This window comes from Haemaphysalis longicornis, unplaced genomic scaffold (assembly GCF_048455015.1).
Source record: "Haemaphysalis longicornis isolate Haplotype H1 unplaced genomic scaffold, Haemaphysalis longicornis Haplotype H1 scaffold_2, whole genome shotgun sequence".
NCBI classification, from domain to species: Eukaryota; Metazoa; Arthropoda; class Arachnida; order Ixodida; family Ixodidae; genus Haemaphysalis; species Haemaphysalis longicornis.
This window is the reverse complement of record NW_027526295.1, coordinates 215,170,963-215,196,579: the sequence shown is the minus strand read 5'-3', so window position 1 is coordinate 215,196,579 and position 25,617 is coordinate 215,170,963. Positions and strand designations below refer to the sequence as shown.

Sequence of the window (25,617 nt, the reverse complement as noted above, 5' to 3'; positions counted from 1 at the left end):
ATTCGAGGCGAAGCTTCGAAGTGCTCCCTGACTGTCCGTGCGGACTGTAATGTGGGCGGTCCGATGCTGGTGAAGTGTAATGGCTTCTGCGATGGCTTGAGTCTCTGCAGCTGTGGGCGAGGGTACGTTGACGTGATGCCGTACGTGAGCTGTGCAGGGGCCAACCGATGCCGTAGTCGTTGTATGGTCCACAAAACGGGCGTCCGTGTAGTAGGTGTCATGGATTGGTTCGGGCAGATGTTGAGCGCGCGATGCTCTACGTTCTTGATCTGTGGCTTGACTCATGTGTTTTGGTATGGGTAGCACAGTGATTCTTGGTATGCTTTCCCAGGGTGGCGGCGAGGGAGTGATGGGTGGGAGGTGGTCGGTGGGATACCCGAGGGCGCGAAGAATCTCCCGCCCTTGCATTGAAGTTGTTAGTCGGTGGTGCTGAGCTTCATGATAAACTGAGGCTTTTTCTTCAAGCGTGTTGTGGAGGGCAGCGTCATTAATTAATGCTGTGGGAGCGTAGAGAGGCACTCCCATTTCTATGCGGATGCATTTTCTGATGGCTGTTTCGATTTTGTTGGCTTGTGTCTTGGTAAGGCGCTGAAAAGGGTATGCATACATGACGCGTGAGAACACGAGGGCTTCCACTACTTTGCGTAATTCGTGTTCTTGGAGGCCTTGATGGTGTCGCGTCACGCGGCGGAGCATTTGGTGAATTTGGTTAATTTGAGCAATGATGGATTTGACCCATTCTGTACTTTTACCGTCTTGTTGGAGGATGAAGCCCAGGACCTTGATGTGGCTACGGCGAGGGATGGGCAAGTTGTTTCTGGGAAGTTCGCTACCAGCAGCAGATATTGTTACTGCTGGCCACCAATGCGGAAGCTGACGGTGCAGGCCGCGTCCTGAATGAGCAGATGGACGAGTACATGCTCAACCCGTGCAAGGCCAAGATTTGGTTCGTCATTGAACTCTGCGAGATGATCCAAGTGTCCCAGGCCAAAAAGTGTCGAAAGTTCTGCTCAAGGAACCTTTGGGAGAGGTCTCCATCAGGCTGGCAAAATACTGCCTAATGAGAGACCCAGTTTCAAGTTCGAAAGCAAAATAGTCCCTCAAGAGGTCCAAGCTAGGTGTCCAGAAAGCAGATCTCTGAATGTTGATGACTCCGAATCATCAGGCATTGCGGTGAAAGAAGCTGCAGCTATAGGCGCAGCGATCACTCAAACAGACACGCCGTTTTTCTCAGTTGACAATGGACCTGAAGCTTCCAAAACTGAGTGCTCTGACATTCAATACAGCCAGCCCCGGAGGGAGCCCCAACTTTCTCCAGAGGTGAGGAAAATGGGGGAAGGCAAACACAAGCCCAAAAAAGAGAAGAGGCCTTCCTTCACCACGGGTTCCACCAGCCCCGAGAGTCGTGAAGTACAGCAGAGCCTAAAACGCACGAGGAGGAAGTTGCGCATACCTTTCTTCTTGAAGCGGAGGGTACTCAAGCGCAAAGCTGGCATGCTGAATCGACGTGAGACGCGCTCCGTCGGTGTAACAGAACGAACAGTTCCAAGACAGCCGAGAGCTAAACGACGCCAAGTGAGAACTTTCACGAGTTTCGGCCGCCAACCGCTTTCATCTCAGAAGAAACCGGATGGGGAAGGGCCAACAAACAGTCCGGATGAACAGATAATTTATTATGGCCACAAATCTGTCCCGGGTTTCGGCACCAAAGAATTGTGTAGCGAAAGGGAACGAGGAGACCAGACGTCCGGCTATCCAAGATGGCTACGACCGACTGCCGCGAGAGCCGCGCTCGTGGAGCGAGCCCCCGCTGCCTGCCTCGTGGCGCACTTCTTTCTCTTTATTTAACACACTCCCGCGGCCCCCAAGGTGAGCAGGGACTTGTTGCACGATAATATATGCGGAACCTGTCGCCGTATCTTAAGTCCCGATGACAGGCGGACGGAAATCCACTGGCGGAAGGAGCATGGTCGCACAACTCCGTCGCGACCGAAACCGGTGACGATGGTGGTCGAGTTGTTAGACGGCAGGCATCGGCTTGTCTTCTAGAAGCACGACGTCCTCTACTTCGAGCTTGGCTGGCGGCTGTTCTGTTACCTCGTGGGGGAATCGAAGCAGCAGGAGGTATTCCCATATCGGACGGTGCCACAGATAATACCCCTTGGCGGCTTGACGGTGCTGTCACAGTACGCGCAGCTCGCTGCGAGTCCACAAGAGTTCCAGAAGGCAGAGTTTCTGCTGGAGGCACGTGTTCCCTTTGCTTAGCCAGGAGTGCGCTTGGAACAGCGGGCATGGCTTTGCTCTTTGCCACAGGCTTTTCCGACACAAACATGGTGACATTGTCCTCCCTCAGAACAAGGCTGTCTGAGCCCTTCCACTGCGTGCCGAGCACTTTCATAATGCAGGGGTCACCTCTCTTCGGTTTAAAATCAAGTTTCACCTTTTGGAAGGACGGATGGTTGGCGACGTCGCTTCTTGGCTCTTCGCTGCGGAGCAACACCTCATCCCGGTGGTTTTCTTTGCGATCCTTAAGTTCGAACGGTTGGACGGCGGGGTCGTTCAACCTGGAGTTTTCTGTAGTGCCCCGAGTTTCGCTGACTTCCATGCGGCACATGGACGATCGATCATTGTCTACGGCGGCGTCTTCCGTGGACGATTCTCCAAGGGACAGAAACAGTGCGCTCGAGTGAGCGGTCGAAAGGCTTGAGCTGTCGAGTTGAGTACCCTGAACGGTCCAGCCCAGAACCGTCTCCACGGCCATCAGAGTGGGGGAAATTCTCGAAATGTTTACTGTTGCCACCTTCCAATACGCGTCTGAACCGATCAACACGCTGACCTGGTTCTCTCGAAACGTGGGCGCAAGTCGGGCATCCGCAGCAACTTGACCCTGATCGGCCATCGCACGAACGATTTCTTGGCTGAGGGGCGGGCTTGTGATGGTGCAGATGCTGGGGACTTCCAGGGCCTCGACTGTGATGTTCTGGCCATCGTGCTGACTTTTAAGTGTCAAAGAGACTCTGCTGCACGTAACAGGTGCTCTCGGGCGAGTGTCTCCGAACGTAGAAAGCGTTAGACGTTCGACACCGTTGACCGGACAACAAAGTGCTTGGGACACGTCGTGTCGAATGAACGTTCGCTGGCTCCCGGTGTCCAACAAAAAGCGAACGAGCAGTTGGTGACTCTTGCCGAGGGCCCATGCACGGCCTGTCTGGAGAAGCACCGACATGGGTCCTGCACCGCTGGCTGACGCGGATGTCACCGCGCTGGCATTATTGATTGCTGCCCCTTTGCTGCGACTTCGCTCCGACTCTGGACTGGTGGGCCCAAACCCTTCCGCAGGGAGCTGGATGTCGCACAGCGACGTGAGGTGGCGTCGGGAACATAGGCTGCAGACAAGACTGTTGGCTGTTCTGCAGTGTCTGGCGAGATGGTTGTGCTTTCCGCACCTGAAACAGCACCCGTTTGCCTGAAGTCGCTTTCGCTTCTCCTCGGGTGATACCGCCGATGTGCAGTGGGCGAGGACGTGGTCCTGAGCGTTGCAAAGTTGACACCTGGGCCGCCTCGCAGAGGGACATTGGGCGCTCAGAGTCATTGCCGTTGGAAGAACGACACGCGGTGGCGACGACTGACCCCTCTCCTGGACGCGGTGCGTTGACGGCACAGAACGATCGGAGGCGCTCTCCTCTCGAATCTCCACCTGGACGCGGAGAAAGTCCAGGATCACCTTGATTTCCTTGTCATCACCGCAAGCCATGTATCAGGAGTGCTTCCAAACTAAGATAACGGACCTACCCCCTGAAGAACTCAAAGTGCAGAATGAGAGATACGTTTTGGCAACCAAAAGACAGTCGATCGTCGACGCTGAAGAGCGGGGTACTGACCATCATGACGGACACCTCAAGAGGATTGTCGTTGCACGCATCCTACAACAGAGCCGAAGAGTTTGCGGCAAGCGCTCTTTTAAGAAAGGGAATGCATCACACAATGATTCTTCAACCACGAAAGTGCAAAGATCCAGAAAGAAGCCTCAAGGAGCTACGAAGGTGTTTTCAGGCCATGATGTGTATAAATGGGTTGAATACACATCCGAGTTCAGAGGCGTCGAAGATCTGCTTCGAATTTCCACATGGTTGCGTCGTCTGCACCGACTCTACCAGCATGTGCTCCGAAGACGGATCTGCAGCTTCGCCTACCCATTGCCTCAGAGTATCCGAAAAGAACGAACGAACTGAAGGCACCAACTGGACGCGGACTGACCACGGCTTCTTTGTGGGCGGGGAAAATGGGGCCGGGGAAGATGTAGAAACTTTCTAATCATCATCGCGGCACCGATGAGAACATCATCATCGGTGCCCGAAATCTCTCGTGAGCAGCTCTCGCTCGAGCTGCTTCGTCTTTTCTCCATCCGCCATCTTGTTAATAGAACCAGCCTCCCATCACCGGGACGTCTCGGCCCTTGGTCTCTCCTCTTATTTTATATGGTGTCCACGCATTGGTGTGAGCTTCCTTTAATTTTTGTAACTCTTAGCACACGAGGAAGGTGCGTACAGGGCGGCTAGATGGGCGTGAGTGGTCGCGTGACGCTTTCACGTGGCATTCAGAGGGAACGCAGGGGGTAAACCCATGGATGTGCTTGGTGAGTACACCACCTGTCTTCCCTGTCTTCGCGTGGGCTCGTAGCTAAATCGGTAAGACAACGGGCTCTCGCTTTGTTAGTCTAGTGGTTCCGGGTTCGATTCCCGGCGGTGCCAGTAAATTCTTTTATTTGTTCGCTGGAGTTTTCTGGTGACACCAACGGTCGCGAAAGAATCCTTGGGGGGTAGAGGTAAAAAGCTTTGCTTTAAAAAGGAGTCCGGTCTGGGCGGGCCTGCAGAAGAAATCCACACAGGATCGCCTCGGTATTCCCTTTTCGCTTTTCCCCATATCTTCGCGATCTTCCGAAACTGTTTCTTCAGTGCCCCGCAACCGAATTCTATCGCGTGTCACGGTTTTCATTGAGCATTGGTGGCATGCATGCCTGAAAAGCAAATGACGCATGTGGCCGCGGCTCTATGTATGCGTGACGGGGCCATGCATTGATCCGTTTCACCCATATTAAGTGATCTGGCACCCTATTGCGCAAGGCAGTGATAAAAGGCCTCTGTTCCCCTAAAAAGAGGTCCCTCTTTCCTTTCAGCAGTCCGCAAGGGGTCCAAAAACGATCTGTGGCCCGTCCAAGGCTGAGAACCACTGATATGAGCCCCAATGTGGGAGATGTCGCTTTTTCTGAATCGAAAGGTATTGGTTGTTTATTTGAGGGAGTACTCTTTAAGGCGTGTTGTGCCAGAGCACCGGGCCGAAATGCGTTGCGCGAGGCGGCGCGCCGACAGCGAGGCTGAGTCACGCCTCGTCCAAACCGTCGCGGCGGCGCAGCCGAATCCCGCAACTGAGAACGACCAAATAAGGGCATGCCGCTACGCCTGGAGGCTAGGTCATGGAGACGGCGGGGACATCGCCCTCCCTTTCTCCATTGGCGGCGCAGCTGACTCACCGCTTCGCTACCATTCGTCGGAATTCAAACTTCAGGCAGCAAGAGCCCTGATTGGAGCTATTCGAACTTCTCGGGGCCACAACGAACTTCCCGGGGTACAAAAGAAGCCCGGAGGCTCTTATCATCGGCATTCCTCGGCGGCTTCTCTCCGGCGGCACTCTCCGGAGGCACCGAGTGAAAGGGTGCTGTCGCCTTTGTGCGAGTCATGTAACGTTTGCTTACCCTGTACATACTGTATATGAATGTTACTTCAACTTTTCGTCGGCTCGAGAACTTCATCGCTCTGCTCTGCGCCGCGTGGATAGCGGACAGAGCAAGGCAACGTCGCTACACCGGTGACTGCGCTCGGATGGCCAGTCAAAACAGCGGAGGCGGCGGTGAGAGGGCCCAATCCCTACAGCGGAGACAGCGTCGGGATGACTGATTCCCAACATCGGTGACGAGCTGGATGCGAGTCACAACCTTGGGAGCAGCGCTGGGAAGGTCATTCCCATCTGGCGACAGCGTTAGTGTTTTGCCAAATTCCGTCGCCGGCGTTTTTGGTGCTATGATACCTACCATAGAGCCCCACCCATATGGAGATCACGCGACAAATACGCGGTCCGATCACCAGTATTCTTAAGTTCACTAATAAATATTGTCACGAAGCCAAAGACAACACAGTTGCCTTCAAAGAAAACAAGTTTATTGGAGCGAACTTGTGCTCCCCTAACAACTCAAAGAATACTCAGGCGGCGAGACAGCAGTCAAGAAAGTGACGTGCGTAGGCGAGCGTCGAGAGTAGAATGCTGCGGTGTCTGCTCGGCGGGAATTTATCTTTGGGCGCGAGTGTTTCTCGAACCGTCGATTTACATCCAGAACAAAGAAGATTATTCTAGGCTGTTCACGTCAGTTCGCAACGCTCTCCCTTTCAAAAGAGAAAACACATGCGGCATAGAAAGAAAGAACGGAACATGCGCTTCCCTTGGAGCACAGATAAGATAACACAGACCGGCGCAGCCGGGCGGTAAAAGCACAACATAAATAAACAAACCCAAAGCATGGTTCGCGGCATTACCCCCACTCTAAGAGTGCATCGACCCGATGCTAACATAAGCGTAAGTCCGAATAAATAAAAATTAACAGTCCTTCGTCATGCGTAGAGAGGTTTTAAGCGAACCACGTGGACGACTTCGGGTCACGTGCGCCGTCGTGATGTTCCGCAATCACCTTCGGGCCTGCTTTGCGTATGTGCGGACCGTCCCATCTGGTCGTAACTTTCTTCAGCTTAGACGCAAATGGACCGCTCATTACTGAGTAGTCGGCTCGCGTGTCTACGAGGGCGACTACATCGAAGCCGTCGATGGACACCTTGACGTCGGACGCCGCCTTCCTCGAGTTCCGGGTTCGTCGGGGCGTTGCATCTCGGCTTGTGCGTGTTGACGCTCGTGCACTGCGCGTCGTCGTTGTCGTCTTCTGAGTGACAGGTTCGGTCATGTCGGGTACGCGTCGCGCCGTGTGGTTGTCGTCGTGTTCAGGAGTCACGTCCGGGTTAGCTCGGGCCGTCGGGCTGAGGGCATGTCGTGAATCATCGTCTTCCGCAAGTCGTTCAGTCGTTGGAGGGTTTTCATTTTTCCGCGGTCGTGCAAGTTTACCTCCAGACTTCTCTGCTTTTAGTTCCCCCGCGTGGGCTTGGGGGCCTTCCACGTGTGAAATCAGCATTGCTACGGCGGTTGGGCGACTGGTATGGGTAGGGCGACGGCGATCGGTTGAAACGGGCTGGGCCACGGCTGGTTTGGGATAGATACTCGTCGATATGGCGTGGTCTTTGGCCAGGGAGAGGGCGAGGGGCGTCGAAGGAGAAACCACAGAGACCGAGACCGGGTCGTCGGGATGAGGGCATGTCCTGAATCAGTCTTCGGCGCGCCCTTGCGTCGTTGGAGGGTTTTCATTTTTCCGCCGTTGTGCAACTTCACCTCTAGAAGTTGCTGCCTTTAGTTTCCCCCGCGTGGGCTGGGGGACATTCCACGTGAGAACTCAGCATTGCTACGGCGGTTCGGCAACCGGTATGGGTAGGGCGACGGCGAACGGTTGAAACGGGCTGGTCCACGGCTGGTGTTGAACAGGTACTCTTCGATCTCCGGTGGGCGATGGCTGGTTCGAGGGCGGGGTGCGTCGACGGAGAACCCTCGCAAACCGAGAAAGAGAGAGAATAGTCTTTAATGATACTGGTGAGGTTAGCCTGCCTCCTGTAGGGGCAGCGACGATAGATGTGGTCGGCCTCTCCGCAGTGGTAGCAAAGCGGACGATTATCGGGGGTTCGCCATACGTCCGTCTTCCTCGGCGTCTGGTTTTGGGCTGCATTGGGTCGTACGGGCGACAGTGGATGGCGGTACGGCGGGGCTTCTTGACGACGGGTTGGAGCAGGGCGGGGTTGACGAACAGCCGCGTTGTACGTCATCGCTTGTGGCTCGCGGGGTGCTTCGGATGGCGTAGAAGGGCCCAGTGCCTGTTGAACCTCTTCTCGGATGACGTCAGTCAGGGAAGCCACTTGAGGTTGCGGCGTTGTTGGAAAAAGCTTCCGAAGCTCCTCCCTGACCACTGCTCGGATGGTCTCGCGCAATGTATCGGAGCTTACAGTTGCGGCACCGATTCTCTCCGAGAACAGAGCCTTGACAGAGCGGTCGTACTGCGTCGTTCGAATTTCTAGCGTCTTCTCCATCGCGGCAGCTTCAGACGCGAATTCGGCCACCGTTTTAGGGGGGTTGCGGACAAAGCAAGCAAAGAGTTCTTGCTTTTCTCCTCGCATAAGAAACCTTAGTTTTTTTTTTGTTTCATCATTTCCGGGTCCGCACGGTGAAATAGTGGCTTCATTTCTTCAACAAAGATCACTACTCCTTCGTTGGGGTGTTTCGTTCGAGTTTCAAGCAAAAGCGCAGCTCGCTCTTTTCTCACCACGGTAGTGAAGGTCTTAAGGAACTCGCTTTTGAATTGAGTCCAGTCAGTCAGGGAGCTTTGATGGTTGTCGAACCAAGTTCGAGCTGCATCTTCTAAGTAAAAGAAGACTTGCCGGAAAGTTTCTTCATCGTCCCACGTGTTGAAGATGCGGACGCGCTCCAGCTTCTCCAGCCATTCTTCGGGGTCTTCAGCGGGGGCTCCCCGGAAAGATGGCGGTTCCCGGGGCTGCTGCAGCACGATTGGCGGCGTTGCTTCTTGCGCCATGGTGTTGGTTGCAGTGATCGTCCTCTTGGGTCCTTCGGGCAGAAGACCGAACTCGAGCAGTAAACCTTGCAGTCGACGGCTGGCTCTATTTGGACTGGCTTGGCGGCTTCCAGAGGTCGTAGGGAACCTCCACCACATGTCACGAAGCCAAAGACGACGCTGTTGTCTTCAAAGAAAACAAGTTTATAGGAGCGAACTTGTGCTCCCCTAACAACTCAATGAATACACAGGCGGCGATACAGCAGTCAAGAAAATGACGTGCGTAGGCCAGCGTCGAGATTCGAATGCCGCGGCGTCTGTTCGGCGGGAATTTATCTTTGGGCGCGAGTGTTTCGCGAACCGCCGATTTACATCCACAACAAAGAAGATTATTCTAGGCTGTTCACGTCAGTTCGCAACGCTCTCACTGTCAGAAGAGGTAACACATGTGACATAGAAAGAAAGAATGGAACACGCGCTTCCCTTGGCACACAGATAACACAGACCACCGCAGCCGGGCGGTAAAAGCAAAACATAAATAAACAAACCCAATGCATGGCTAGCGGCAATATGGACCCACCCGTTGGCCATTCGTGAACTACTTTTGGGAGACCAACTAGTCGTCAGTAACAGGAAAATCTTTGGTGGCCGACCGAGCTGTGGTCCGCAACGAACAAATGTAGAAGCGCGATCCACTATAGTGGTAGGATACTTCAGTGTAGAAGGAGGAGAGAAGCAAGCAAGGGAACGTGCAGACGTTGTAATAGGTAGTCAGAGTTGCCAAGGGTGTACACTGGTTGAATTGGGGAGATACACAACCTGAGGACGGTGAGTACAGTCGGAAAAAGAGGTAGGAATACAAAATTGACACGGAAAGTCTCTGACGCTATAACGAAAAATGGAATTGGCGTCATTCTAAGTGCTAAACGAAGTATTCGGCAGAATGTCCAAACGTTCGTCTTGACCAAGAACCTTGATCGCAGGTTCATGATTGGCAGAATAAGGCTTACTCTCCAAAGAGGAAGAATGAAACCAAAGAGAAATGAATACAAAGGTATGAAGAATCTTAAAATGAAGCACCTGATGGATACTGACAAAAGAGAAAACACATAAAAGCTGAATTTCTCTCCCACATAACAGCAAGTGCTCATAATTCTGAAAAAAGAAATTACTGGAGAAAAAAATGGGTGAAAACCTTTTTCTTTAGTTTCGTTAAACTCTATGACGACATACAGGGCCACGAAAGCCAATCCATGAAATATACCGCACGTCAGGAGACGTTTGGTCCGTACATGCGACACAGTTTAGGCGCGTAAGGCAGATTCTGTCATTTTGGCAATGTCGAAAAACCAGTACTGAGCACCCACGTCACACATGGGTGTTGTTACTTAGTCCTAATTTCTCAGCACTTCCTATAGTCTAGTTATCCTCGTCCGAACAGTCCTTTTCATATTTTTTTTTTTCAGCCATGACACAAAAGGAAATAAAATTTGGCGGTTTCTGACAGAACAAAATTAACTGGCAGGTCACGCTTGTCGCACGCTAGAGCGACTCGTTTAAGTCTCCAAGTTGCTTCGGACATATTCATGTGAATTTCCGCCCGACGCATCATGTCACCCGCCATTATCATCGACCGCTCACATGCTCGCCTCTGTTTGTTTCTAAAATCTTAATAAATTCCGCCATAAGAAGATAGACCATTGCAAGGAGTGCAAACCCGTGTGTTTATTTGTATTATGACGCTTTAAACAAACAACTTCATTGAAAATGATATTGCGATTCCGTCACAGAAGTAAATCAGCAACCTCTGTATTGACAGAGTAAGGTTATAAAAACAAGTCGAAAGTATCAAAAAAGATAACTTCATTCGGACGCCTTGCAGTGAGCCCATGTTTAGGAATTACCTAATGATCTCTCGACGCGTTCTTCTCCCCCAAGATCAAAGGAGGACCGTACAATTTACGTATATCTTTCTTCTGAGCAGAATGCTTTGGTAAGGGCAGAAAAACTAGTTCACGCGGACGAAGTTAACGACATAGGAGTGTTATCGGCGTTTAAAGGTCCCATGTCGGTATATTGTTTGATAAAACTGTGAAAAAAGTCGATTAAGCCTGGTACTATAATTTCTTGTATAAAATCTACGGTATGCTGTTGTGGAGATATGGTCGTGGGGCTATTCGAAGCTGAAAGCTTCGCGCTGGTGTTTAGTATGGGTGGGATGACGGATTTCTTTAAGTGAGGGAAAGTAGCGCTTCACCCTTCACGCACCCCACCAGCACCACCACATTCAAGTACCCAAGACTCTAAACCTAAAATGCGTTTCGTTACATAGGATTGGGGAGGAGGAGGAGGAGGAGCAGGAGGAAGAAACTTTATTTACCAGTGTAGTCGAGCTGGTATGTGGGCGGGGTCCTGAGTCCTGAGACACTTCATGAAATAAGCCCAACGCGATTTCTGATGATGATGGTGAGGATGACGACGTTAATAGTGATACTTTTTGTGGGGCAAGGGAATCATGTCCAAAAGCGCCAAATGCGTTATTGTTGATGTGAACTCAAAGGTATTAAAACGTGCAGGCGTAGCGGACCATCAAACAAAAGGTAGAACAAAGTATAAGAAAACCCCAGTTGTTTAGTATTATAAATACATCGAACGAAACATCAGAGGTTTAAAGGTACAGCATTGCACCAGTTGCACGCAGAATGCCAACAAGAGACCGGTACTGGGGTCCCCATATCCAACGCTTAAGATCGGGGGGTCTCCCAGGATGGAGCCCTGTGCCTCAGAGGTGTTGGATTCTGGCGTTTCTAAGACCTGATTAAGTCCACAACAGGTTTTGGACGACAGCTTCTGGCGCAGGAGTCACACAGAAGGGGCAGGTGTCCGCAAACGGGGCGTGGTATCGGGCAGGCCAAGCGTGAGTAACTGCTGGGGATAACGCCACCCCAACTCGAAGCCTCCGCAGCAAGACCTCTTCCCAGCGAGCGAGCCCACTGGGGAGGTCAGTTCCACGCGGTGGCAGTAAAGCACGTGTGGTGCGGCGGAGGCTCTCTTTTTCCACCAGCAGTTCTTCTAGGGTAGATACTCGAAGTAGTGGTAGTGGCCGTGGGAGGTATCTTCGGTGACAGGCGCGATCTGCCAAAGTGTGGGCAGGAAGCATGTCCCGGCGAATCTATGAAACGCGGACAGGGCATGGATAAGTGTCCATAATCTCGTGCATGCGTGCGGCCAGGCTTGTTCAACGCGCAACGCGACGCAAATCCCGAATCGCTGCCGTTGAGTCCGTGTAAAGTTCCAGCTTGTCCCCAGTAGTTGAAGTCGATGCAAGCGCCTGTAGGCCATCCCTAATGGCAGTAAGTTCTGATAGCAGGCTTGGAAGTGCACGGAGTGACTCGTACGCGCAGCTTTGAACGACAGGTTTATCTAGGAAAAATTTTCCTAGCCACTAAGTCTAGGATCACATTTCATACTTGTGAACATTTTTCAGAAAAAAAAACATTAGTAATATTTGTTGCAAGACATCGACGCAAAAGTGGTCATTTCAGAGTTCTTTTGTTTACACATACATGACTGCTTAGCAAAATACATATTGAATAATCCTAAAATATATATTAAAGAACAAAATAGATATTGAAAAGAGTATTTCGCCCCCATAATACAAAGAGAGGACGCGGTGATCCTGGGCCACGTGGCGGTGTTCGAAGCTTAATAATACTGAAAGGTTTCAGCAGATTGCGCGCCAACACTGGAACTTGCGATAATTGAATTGGCTTAAGCAAATCTCCTCTGTGCTTGTCCAAAGAAGAGCAATACGGGAAGGGAAGAACGTCGCAGATGGGCGCAGGAGAGAAGACTGGTATTTACGTGGCGAGGGCGGCACAAGGCAATCCTCTCTCGACATTTGAATTAACGTGAGCAGATACGTGGCCAGTTATTTAAATGTGTAGCATTCTTTTCCAAGTAGCCCTCCCCCCCCCTCCCCCCCCCCCCGGTTAGGACTGTGTAAAGTCCAGCATTTCCCCAAAAATGCATAATTGGCGGAAGCAACTCATGCAATTGCGATAATAGCGTTAATGGTGATAATTGATCGAGCGGAATCTTGAATAACCAAAGAATACAAAAAATAAAAATAAAAATTTTACGAAAATGAACTTGCCAAATCAAAAATATACGCACTTATGCATCTCCAAAAAAACGAAGACTAGAATAAAAGGTCTGGAAAAAAACGACGAAAACACGAATAAAAAATCGCGATAACGGACCACCGCTGCATGCACTACACCTTGCATTTGAGGAAAAATAAATAAATGGCAAAGTACAGGCACTTAATTGCTATAATGCTGTACATTTATATAATTGTAGAAAGGAAAGACACGGAAGCCTGAGAACAATGAAAAATACCCGACGTATTTGGATACTCACAGCCAAATAATAGTATAACTTTTATTATCATAGATAACAGGTATAATCGGCCCGCCAAAATCAACAGACGGACTTGGGCGTCGTCGCCCGGCAGCAGCGGCCATCACTAGAAACCGGAACTTTAGGCAAAGTGTATCAAGCCTATTTGACAGACAATCATAAATTAGGAAAAATGAAACACTGTAAGCAGTTTTTTATTGCGTCTATAAGTGCCTATGTTGAGGTTCCTCGCTATACGCTTTTTAGCGACTAAAATGCCTTTATTTGGTTACGTATTCCTTTTGGAGGTTTTTCGCGGCCATGCACGGCTAAAACTGTCGCCGCTTCAGAAGCCCGCCAAACGGCGTTTGTCTCAAACTGTTTGGGAGGAGAGTCAACATACTGTGAAACACATTGCGTGACGCGGAAATCCGTGCATGAACCACCGCCATTTCATCCTCAGGTTACCCTGAGCTACTAAACTGGGCCGCCAGATGCCCCTACACAGCGATACCTCAGCCAACGTCGGCGTCGGGTGCCATTATGCGCTTTTTCTTCTATGTTATTCTGCCGCGCTATGTTCGGGTATTAATGGCGAAAACTTTAGCCAACATGCCCTGTACATTGCTAACATCATAAAAAAAACATGCAAAAAAGGGAATGAACATATTGCCACCTCTCAAGATCAAAGACGCCGACCAAGGAAAACCACGCGTGAACACCTGACACACAAAAGTTTGATCGATTGTAGGGTGACTCAACGCAGACGATGAGACACGCCGTAGCAGAGGGCTCGGGATTAATTTTGACCACCTGGGGATCTTTAAAGTGCGCCCAAATCTCGTACACACAGGCGTTTTTGCTTTTCGCCTCCATCAGAAAATCCGGCCCCACGGCCGGGATTCGAATTGGGGTCTTCGTGCACACGAAAGTTTCAAGGTGGTCCCACAAACACGTCGCCAACCTGCAGCCGACCGCGGCGGCATCACCAGCCGTCGAGGCGAAGCAGGTATAGCACGAAGGAAGAATGGGAGAAGGAGGTTACAGAACGAGAATCTCACAACTTCGTCCGTATGCTCGCAACAACCGTCATCTGCCATGCCGGGTAACTTTCAAGGGCGTTTACAATCTAGCTGTAAGGGATAGTTGAAAATGATTTTGCGTGCTGTCTAATATGGTTAATCGGCATAAATAGCATAGCCACTGACAGGTGTTATTCCCGGCAGCTTTGCTAGGTATGCAATTCTGGAGGACAGGTTGACTCAATTTCCTATCCGGAGTTTTTTTTTCCCGCACATTATGGTGCTATACATGGGATTCATCGGTGTTGTCGTCAACCAGTGGTTGTGCCTCTTCCACAGGAGCCTGTTGTTACCCCTCGAAACATGGTAAATGCGCAAGGCTGTTAGAACAAACACTTCTGGGTTATTCACAGCTATTCTGAGCAGAAAGCATTCAGCAGCGGAAAACTTGGGCACCACTCTATGTCAGAATGTTGACCTCACTTGGAAGGTACGCGACCGGACCGCCGCCACCCCCAAAGTACCGGTTGCTGACGAAACCATTCAGAATATAAATCTGTCTCGGACATATCACAAAGTTCTTGAGTACTCTGTGTTGACAGGACTGCCAAATATTCTGAGCTAGACACATTGATATTCCAGTTGGAATTAGATCATGAAGTGTTCCAACGTACAAATACGCTCCGCCAACTTCAGTGAACGTTGAGTGTTTTCTTTTTTTTTTTGTACACAAAGGCCGACTGAGAGGAGGTACAACTTCTTGTCGTAAAACCTTGTCATGGTTGGATTTTCATGGCTTTTAATCTGTTCTTCTAGGACTGAATCGCCCAAATTTCACGTAGATGTCTGAAAATGGGGACCCTTGGATAACGCATTTTTACGAAGAAAATGAGATTACTTTTTCATAGCACAAGATTTGTCCGCTGTTTCCTTTGCTCGCGAAGGATTTCTCTTAAAATATGCTGTGGAAGCAAATGCGAATTAGGCCTACGTACAGCAGCCAAACGATTTTTCGGAGCGGGAGGGGAACGAAAAATAGTTCGAACAAAAGATAATCCGAAAAATCCCTGAGCCATTACTCCTATGGAACAACTGGCGGTTCCTCGGGAAAGTACGGAATATCGAGCAAGTCCGAATTTGTGGATCCTGAAAGAACGGTCGGCTACTGTTTGTCTAAACTGGAGTTTCTGGCGCCTATATCGCCTAAATGACCCTTTCCAGTGCCTAGTATATATAAACGCCTGAAACCTTGATTTTTCGTGCCTAAAGGTCAGGTCTCTAGCCATCACTACTGTCAAGAGAGAGAATGAATATCCTTAATTTCGAGCTCAATGGTGCGCAATGATGAGCGCACCGGCCCTGTGCTGGGTGTGCGCTATTCTGGGAGGCCATGGTCCTTGCTGGATGCTTGTGCCCTCTCTAAAAGCATGCGCTGGGTCGAGAGGTCCGAGCTGCACAGCCAATCCACCAACTGCTCGTACGTGGGAAGGGGATTGGGTGTTAGGGATGGGGATTATGGGCATTCTCAGACCAGATGGTACAGCGTGCCTGCCTGGGGTCAAAATTTAGGTGAGGTAGATATGATGAAGTAGATATGATGGTAGAGGTAATAATAGGTGAGGTAGATATGATGGAGGAGACCCGCCAAGGTGGCTCAGTGGCTAAGGCATTGTGCTACTGAGCACGAGGACGCGGGTTCGATTCCCGGCCACGGCGGCCGCTTTTCTGATGGTGGCGAAACGCAAAAACGCACGTGTGGACGACATTTCGGCGCACGTTAAAGATCCCCAGGTGGTCCAAATTATTCTGTAGCCCTTCACTATGGCGCGCTCCATCGCCACAGGGTAGAGGGGCGGTTGGAGTTGGCTCGGAGTCGGCGGAGTGTGGTCGCTTCGGCTTGGGAAAGGTAGGAGTGGAGTGGAGGGAACCTTTGACGCTCGTGTCTGAAGTGAGAGAAGATGATCTGATATCAATTGAGTGTGGCTAGGGTCTTCTCCGTGTCTTGGGTCTCATCGGAAATGGCCCCGAGGGTGTGTGCTCGGATGCGGCCCTGTGCCGCCTCATTTCTGTCGAGGGACGCGTGTCCAGGGGGCCAAGCGATATAGATGTCGGGGAGTTGCGGGATGGTCTTGAGGATCTTGAGGGCGAAGGTTGATTTATTGCCGAGCTGGTAATGGTGGCGTGCTACTTGCGAGTCCGTAATGACTGTGATGTATTCGCTGTTTTTTGTGGCTGCTAGGGCGATGGCCATTCCCTTAGCGGTGTTTGTAGAGGTGGAGCATATCGTGGCGGCGTTGAGTTCAGTTCCATGGTGGTCCATCCCGGTGACTGCGAGGGCGGGTTTTCGGGTGTAGCGTGCGGCGTCCGTGGAGCGCGTCGTAAGTTTCCCCGCGCGTGCTTCCTAGTAACCGCATCGACCCGTGCTTTGCGGCGTGCTTTGTTGCAAGGGGGGTGCATATTCCGTGGCACGGGAGCTACACGAACGCGTTGGCGGATGTGGAGGGGGACACGTTGTGGTTGGTCTTCTTAGAGTGGTACTGGGTATCCGAGGCACGTAAGGATGTCTCGTCCGGTAGGCGAGAGCTTCAGACGGGTGTGTTCGGGGTGACAATGAGTTGCGTGTAATTCTTAAACGTGTTGTGTACTCCTAGTTGGAGGAACTTGCGCGAAAGCGAAAAGCGAAAACGCCCGCGTGTTCCCGATTTCGGCGCACGTTAAAGATCTTCAGGTGGTCAAAATTAATCTGGAGCTCTCCACTACGGCGCGCCTCATCGTTTGTGCAGCGTCTGTACGTTAAACTCTGTAATCAATCAGAGCAAGAATGGAATGGCGCATTATGTATGAAATGCGGCAAGAAGATTCTAATACCTTTTACGTTGACATGGTAAGGCAATAATGTGACTTTACGGCTCAGAAGGGCGTCCCAAATTCATGGGGCTGAACCAGGGAAAGCGCTGAAGCAGTGCCAAGTTTTAGCAATTAAATATCACAATCAGATACTGCACCATCATGGACGAAATTATACGCCAGGGTTATATTTTGAAAACACTGCCGGAGATCTTAATAACCGGTCTAACTATAAAAATTGGGTTTCTGAGCGAGGGTCCAATAATGACGTGCAAAAACACTTGTGCTTATACATTCAAAAAGAAAATTCCGGTAGCAGGTACTCGGGAAACCTAATTGTACCGTAAGAAAACCTTTGAGCCAAACTATGCGGAAAATTATGCTGCCTTTTAAGCTAATGCTGTTTCCTCGATGCATTCCCCCTTCACATTAGAGTTGGATGTCCCGAATCCCAGTACTGCCGCCCCTTACCCCCGTGCATACGCACCCTAGTTCGAAGCCTCAAACTTCCGCATCTGACGCCAGTGCAAATAGCCGAGGACGTCACTGGGGAACGAGACACATGTCGCCATATGACTGCCTCACATGTCATGCTGCGGGCGCGTCATGATTCATAGCCAACACAGTGCAGTTAAAGGTCAGGTACATGCAGCGGCTGTGTTCCCAGGCGTTAGTAGAGTGAGTCCGATCCGCGAGCACTGTGAATGGCCCTTGGCCGCCCCCATCTATAGACGTACGTACATAAACACCGCGAAAAACCGTAGCAATTCTTGGCACTCGATGCCGTTTGTATGCAGATAACGTCAGTGCGGTCACACAGTTATTGCGTCGTTTAGGTAGGCCTTATTGGCCTCCGAGTTTTAAAATGGTCATGTGTTCCTGTTCATTATTATAATCATCAGTATAATCATAATCATCATCATACGTCTGGCGTAGCAAGCCAGGAAGATCAGCTCGGCTGACATCGCCAGTCTCATTAAGATTGTTTTCTCTCTCACACAATTTGCACTCAGCCAATCCGCTCCATCTTTTTCAGTCGACAGGGGGCGTCCGGCGCTGTAGTTTTCCACGAAGTCAATGCGCATACCCTGGTGGACCTAGGAGTAATTAGCAAGGTGATGCATCAAGCGATCGTCACTCTCAACTCCCGTCGAATTCAAACAACGGGAACAACAGCACCCTGCCCTGGGTAACAACACAGACCTGTATCAACAGCCAAGCCACCACCGCAATCAAGTGCAAAATGCCCGTACTCAACATCACGTCACCCGAAAGAAATAAGCGACAAAATGACACTATCACAACTTATTTTTTCAATATAGTTTTTTTTTTCAAGACACGTTTTCTTTTTTCGGACACGCTGCCGAAAAATCATCTTGAAGGCGCCCCGACATGCCGCGCCAGAATGAGTAAGGCGGAAGGAATACCCCCGTTGCAACTTTTTTTTCGCCTGGTCTTTCGAAGTGACAGTGTCAGACCTCCGATCGTGGTGCAGCCCTCCAGACGCCCCGTGATAGCCGGTGCAGCAGTTAGCGCTTATACTTAGCGCAGGAGTTAGCGTTGGGTGGTATACACTGCGGGATTTGCTGCGGCCTCACTCCAGCGCGAGAGGCGTGGTTGTTGGAGGCCTTTTGTCCGCGTCTTGAGATTGAACCTTGTTCTGAACAGCTTGCGGGAACATTAGTCCTGGATGTTGGAATGGTATACCAGTGTTGTATTTTTCGTGAAACGAAAATTATGCAGCATGAGATGAGGTGCCCGTGTTCACCTTTCCCTACGACGACCATCTAAGGTACTGGTTTTCGAATGCAGGTTCGTGGACCCCAGGGGTTCGCCCAAGACATTTCTGGCTTAAACGAAGCCCCCGGACTACAAAAAAGAAGTCCAGTCTGGCCATGCCTGTGACAGAAATACGTGGCTCCATCGCCAGTAGTACTTCATTCACTAATCGACATTGACCCACCCGTTGGCCACTGGTGAACTACTTTTGGGAGGCCAACTGGTTATCAGTAACAGGACAATCTTTGGTGGCCGACAGAGTGGTGGTCAGCAATGAAGGCGCATAGAAGCGCGGTACACGATATTTGTAGGATACTTCAATGTAAAAGGAGGAGAGCAGCAAACAAGATAACTTACGAAGACATTGTAATAGGGATCTGAATAGTCGAGGTTGATTTGGGGAGATAACTGCTTGATTGGGGAGTTAAATAACCTCAGGAAGATCAGTACAATTTTCCGAAACAGGAACAGGAAATACACATGAAAAACCTTCGACGGATATAACGAAAAAGGAATTAAGCGTCATTCGAAGTGCTAATCCAGGTATTCGGCAGAATGTCGAAGCGTTCGCCTGGGCCAAAAACCTTGATTGCAGGTTGATGATTGGCAGAATAAGGCTTAATCTCTAAAGAGGAAGAACGAAACCAGAGAGAAACGAATATAAGCGTATGGAGCATCTCAAAACGAAGCATCCGATGCATAATGAGAAAACAGAAAACACATAAAAGATCAGTCTTTATCCCACTTAGCAGCAAGTGCGCACTATTCTGCAAAAAAAAAAAATTACTGGAGAAAAAAATGGGTGAAAACCTGTTTCCTTAGTTTTATTAAACTCTATGACGACATGCAGGGCCACGAAAGCCAATCTATGAAATATACAGCACGTCAGGACCTGTTTGCTGCGCACATGCGTCAGCGTTTAATCGCGTAAGGTGGATATCTCCTTTTTTTAAATGTCAAAAAAGCATTTTGAGCTACAGGCCATGTCACACATGGGTCGTGTTACTTTGTCCTAATGCCTCAGCACTTCCTCTAATCTAGTTATCGTCATGCGTACAGACCTTTCCAAATTACTTTTTCGGTCATGATACAAGAGGAAATAAAACTTGGCGGTTTCTGAGAGAAAAAAAATTAATTGACAAGCCACGCTCGTCGCACGCTAGAGTGACTCGTTTAATTCTCCAAGTTGCTTCGGGCACATTCAAGTGAATTTACGCCTGACGCATCATGTCACCCGCCATCATGTCACCCGCCACCCTTCAGCAACATTGAAGACCCTAGGTATATGTATATATAACCCTAGTATAGTTTTCGTTGAGACACTTCATGAAATAAGCCCAACGCGATTTCTGATGATGATGGTGGTGATGACGATGATGGTGATAATGTTTTATAGGACAATGGCATCATGGTCTAAAAGCGCCAAATGCGATATGCTGGATGTGAACTTCAATGTATTCAAACGTGCAGGTGTAGCGGACTATAAAACAGAAGGTAGAACAAAGTATAAGAAAACCCGCGTTGTTTAATATTATACATACATTAAGCGAAATATCTGAGGACACCTGGGCACATCCTATGGGCTGGGAGTGCGAAAGGGTGAATGTCGAGCTCAACACAGATTTGCTGAATGCTGGGAGGAGGAGGAGGAGAAAACTTTATTGGACAGATCCATCGAGCTTGTAAGTGGGCGGAGTCCTCAGTCCAGGACTCCGTTGGTGTGGCCTGCTGTCTTCGCCCTTTCAGCAAGCCAGAGCTGCTTACTTGGGTCCGAGCTGGCAAGTTCACTCTCCCACTGCTCGTATGTAGGACTCGGAATTGGTGCAAGGTCTGGGTTTGAAGGGCATGCCCAAACCATATGAAAGAGCGTTGCTGGGTTGCCGCAGTGCCGGCACAGGGGGTAGTATATTGTGGGGTGAATGGCGTGTAGGCGTGTGGGATGTGGAAATGTATTTGTTTGAAGTTGTCGGAGGGTGACTTGTTGTTCTTTTGTTAATTTTTCTGCCGGCGGTGGAAAGGTGCGTCGTGTGAGCATGTAGTGTTGGGTGATGTCGTTGTATGTAATAAGTGGGTGTCTGGTCCTCTCATCGTCCTCTTGCGGTGCCCGGCCGGCAAGATCTCGGGCGTGAGCGTGAGCCGCTGCATTGCCGCGAAGGGATGAGTGGGCAGGCGTCCAAATGATTTTGACTGATCTTTCAGGGGGGTTTTGGACTAGGATCCGTAAGGCTTTTGTGGAAATCTTTCCGGCTATGTACTTACGACACGCCGCTTGCGAGTCTGTAATAATAATCTTGGCTTTGGTCTGGGTTATTGCTAATGCGAGCGCCGCTTCTTCCGCTTCGAGGATGGTAGCCTGGCGAAGGGTGACACTAGTAATAAGATCAGTGGGGGTGGCAACAACCGCTGTTTTAGTATTTGCACGTGCGTAGTCCGCTGCGTCTGTGAATACTGTTGTTTTTGAGTGACAGTACAGCCGTTCAAGGGTTTGTGCCCTGGCGGTTCTTCTGCCTTCATGGTGCTGAGGGGTAATATTTCTTGGCAGGGGAGCAATTTTTAGCTTCGACCTAATTTCCGGTGGAATGTCTTCGGCATTGTCCATTTCCATTAAAGGGGAGTATCCCAGGTTCATAAGTACTTGCCGGCCTGTCGGGGTAGTGCTTAGGCGCGCTTTCTGGGCGTTCAGGTGCGCCTCTGTAAGCTCATCTATGGTATTGTGCACCCCTAGCGCCATCAAACGAGACGAAGAAGTGCTTGCCGGAAGTCCGAGGGCTTGTTTAAAGGCCTTTCGTATAATGGTATCGATCTTCCGCCTTTCTGCGGCCAGGAGGGTGGCGTAGGGGGCGACGTACGTAATTCGTGATATTACAAAAGCTTGAACAAGATTCAGCATGTCCTGTTCCTTCATTCCGTGTTTTTGGCTAGCAATGCGGCGGAGCATCCTGACGATCTGAGCGGTTGACGAGTCCAATTTCCGTATTAGTTGCGTATTTTTACAATTTCCCTGGTAGGTCATTCCCAAAATCTTGATGTTTCGAGTTGGGGAAATCATGATGCCATCCAACATGACGTGAATGTCCGTGGTGGGATCCCGGTGGCGTTTTTGAACCAAGAGAAGCTCCAATTTCTGAGGCGCGCAGGTGAGGCCGCATTGCTTTGCGTATGCATGGACAGCGTCTGCGGCCCGTTGGAGGCGGTCCTGCATGGTTCCCAGCGATCCCTTACCCACCCAAATCGTTATATCGTCGGCGTAAATGCCGTGCTTGATGTCCGGAATTTTGTTCAGTTCTTTTGGGAGGTTAATCAAGGCGATGTTGAACAGTATTGGGGACAGAACCGCGCCTTGCGGCGTACCCCTACTTCCGCACGAGAAAACGTCGGATTGTAGGTCTCCCATTTTGATGATAGCTTTGCGGTCTGTGAGAAAACAACGGACGTATTCGTACATTCTTTCGCCGCAGCCGAGGTCGTTGAGGTTCTTCATAATGGCGCTGTGAGCCACGTTGTCGAAGGCCCCCTTGAGGTCTAATGTGAGGATGGCCTTCGGCGTGGTCCTACTGGCTGCTTCGAAGATGTCGGCTTTCAGTTGAAGTAGGATGTCTTGCGTGGATAGGTGCGGGCGAAATCCGAACATGGTGCGGGGCATTTGGTCTGTAGTTTCTAAGTGCCTTTGCAACCTGTATAGAACAACGTGTTCCATCACCTTCCCGATGCAGGAGGTGAGGGAAATCGGGCGGAGGTTGTCGACGCATGGCGTCTTGCCCGGTTTGGGTAGGAATCTCACTTCCGCCTCCTTCCATGAACTCGGGAGAATGCTGCTCATCCAGCAATCGTTCATGTAGGTGGACAGAGCAACGATGGAAGCGTCGTCCAGGTTTGACAGAGCTTTGTTAGTTATTTTGTCCATGCCAGGAGACGTGTTCCGGCGGATCTTGGCCAGGGCCGCCCGCACCTCAACCGGTGTTATTGGCTGATCAAGGGTGCCATTTGGTGGTCCACTATATGTCGGTAAAACGTCCTTGGGTGTGTCCGGGAAATACCTGTTCTTGAGGGCACTCATGAGGTCCTCTCCAGATCCTTGGTACTGGTGTATTATAGTCTGCATTGTCTTGCTAGATTCTAGCTTGCTCTTGGTAGGATCTATCAGATATCTAAGAATTTGCCATGACCTCGAAGTGCTGAGTCTTCCGTTTAGGGTGTCACATATAGGTATGTAGCCAGTTTTGGCGGCAAAGTTGCGCCGCATACTGGGCCGCTACTGTGTTGAGTTTGGCGATTCGTAAGCGGAGCTTTCTGTTGTGTCTCTGCTTCCTCCATCTCCGCAGTAAGCTGCGCCGGGCTTCCCAGAAGTGAAGCAAGTGATTGTCCACTGCCGGTGTTTGATTGGAAATTTGGATTTTCTTTGTGTTTTGTGAAATATCGTTGCAGAGGTCTTGGGTCCATGCGTTTATTTCTTCTATTGTGGTGGTGGGGTCTTGACTTCTTTTTTTCCTTATCGCGTCCCAGTTCGTAAGTTTCGCTTCTCCTAATTGCCGTCTGTATGACGGGCCATACACTTTAGTCTCGATGATCATGTGTTCACTTCCTAAGCTTTCCTCACAATTCCTCCAATTAACGTTGAAGATGTTTGATGTTAAGGTAAGATCCGGACAGGTATCTCTCGTCGAGCTAGTGCCGATTCTGGTTGGCGTGCATGGGTCTGTGATGAGGGTGAGGCTCTCTTCGTCGATAATGTTGGAGAGCACTCTTCCTCGTTTGGTTTGATACATGTAGCCCCAGGCTTGGTGTGCGGCGTTTAGGTCCCCTGCGATGACAAAGGGATTAGAGCCCGCTATTCTTTTTGCCTGTCGAATGATATCCGCCAGTCCAGGGGCTTTGTTTTTCGGCCGGCAATAGATGTTGATGATAAAAATGCTTCGACCTCTTTTCGTTTTTTGAGGAACTAGTTCGGTTAGAATATTATCGTGAGTGTTTGTTGTCAAGGGGTGTTGAACAGCCGTGATATCTTTCCTAATTAGGGCGCAGACATCCCTTCCGTTATTAGTGATGTGGGTTGCGTAGCCGGGAATTTTCGCGGGGTGGGCCGTTTCTTGCAGAGCTATTACATCAGGGGGATGAGATTGATTAGCAATATATTGTTGTAAGTCACCCTTCTTAAGTCTAAAGCTTCGGCAATTCCACTGCCAGATTAGTAGCGGAGATTGCGGACTCTGTCTGTAGTTAGTCTTCATTATTGGTGATGTAGCTTTCGGCCGTCGTGTCTGTCTGTCCTGGGCGGAGGTACGGTTTGTCCCTTCTTGAGTGACGGCCGGTGCTTGTCGAGTGCTGAAGTTCTAGGCGCTCGATTCTGGTTTGGGTGCTCTGCATTTGTCCCGACAGCTGCGCCACTTGACTCCCAAGTTGCCCTAGCTGAGCGGAGATGGTCTTTAGCTGGCCCTGGACGAGAGTAGTGAGTTGCTCGAGACCGCTTTGGAATTCTTCTTTGTTTATATAACTTACGGTGTTTTTGTCCTGCATAGGTAACGCCTGTTCCAGCCTTCGTTTTTTTTCTATAGCGGGTTGTGTCAGAGGTGTCGTGATGGGCTCTTCTGAGGCATCTTCAGGGAGCGTACCGGGTTGTGTTTGTGGGGTTGGCGCGGATGTTTTCTTGAGTTGTTGTGTCATGAGGGATTTGAGTGATTGAATTTCTGCCCTGAGTGTCCTGATTTCTTGTTGTAGTTTATCACATTCGCTGCACTGTGGACTGGACGGACGAGCAGTGGGAGAGAGAACGGATGCCCAGCTCACCTTATTCCCGTCAGTGTCGTTGTCCTGCCGCCCTTGCCTCTCCCCGTGTTGTCGGGACTTTGACCGGGACCGCGAACGGTTCCCCTGGGGTGGGACGGTTGATCGTGACTTGGAGCTCCCGGCTGGCCCACTGTTCCCCCGGGTGGCACTGCGGGACCGGTGGGCGGACTCCGTCGGAGTGGAGGGGTGCTCGCGTTCCCATTTCTTCTTTCGGAGAAGGTACGGCTCCCGGAACCGCATTCTGCATTCCTTGCTGGCGGTGAGGTGTTCCCCCTGGCACAGCTCACATTTGGGGTTGCACAGGTGGTCAGGTAGTGGGTCACGGGCACCGCAGCGTTCGCATGCTATGACGTCTGGCGTTGGGCACACGTCGGAGCGGTGACCTTGCTTGAAGCACTTGAAGCAGTACGGTAGGGTTTTTTTGTACAGGTAACAACGAGTTTCTACTCCTTTGTAGTAGACATAGAAGGGCACTCTCTGTCCTAGGATGGTAATCACCACCGAGCCCGATTGTCCAAGTTGTCGACACGCCGCGAATTCGTATCCGGGCATCCATAAATCTTCGAGAATTTCTTGGGGGGTGTACTCGATCGGTATGTCGTGCAAGACACCTTTACTTGAATCCTGGGTGAAGAGGCCGTAATGATTGATTTTGAAACACTTGCCGTTGATGTTGAGCTGGGTGATGCTGTCAAGCTTCCTTGCTGCGAATTCGTGAGGTGTGCTCACGGTCGCGATGTTTTGGTCGTAGTCGATTCTAATCTTGATGCTTGCTTGTTTCCATGATAGTTGAGCAGCGTTGAGTATGCTGTCGGAGATGGTTGCCGCTTGGTATTTTCGGAAGTCAAGACCCTCCGTGGGTCTGATAACCATCTTAAAGTCATCTTTCGGTAGCGGTGGCGGCTTCGGGGAGACGCGAGGCTTGTCTGTTTTTGCTTCCTGGGCTGTATTTGTAGTGGGACGAAGCTGTCTTTGGTCTCCCAGCAGTCCGTTCTTGTTCTTCTTTCTCTTCGACTTGCTAACTACCTCGATCCAGTTGCCTTCTAGTCTCTTCGTCGTCTCTTTCCTGGTCAT

General features: G+C 50.5%; 1 protein-coding gene across 1 annotated transcript in view; it reads right to left on the bottom strand.

The window, feature by feature from the left end:
* Positions 1-25,416, bottom strand: part of LOC144168499 (ornithine decarboxylase-like) — an 80,462-nt gene extending 55,046 nt beyond the window's left edge. The window contains exon 1 of the mRNA XM_077697469.1: positions 24,544-25,416. Coding sequence (XP_077553595.1) covers positions 24,544-25,416 — 873 coding nt within the window. The remainder of the gene's footprint in view (positions 1-24,543) is intronic.
* Positions 25,417-25,617: the final 201 nt, after the last annotated feature.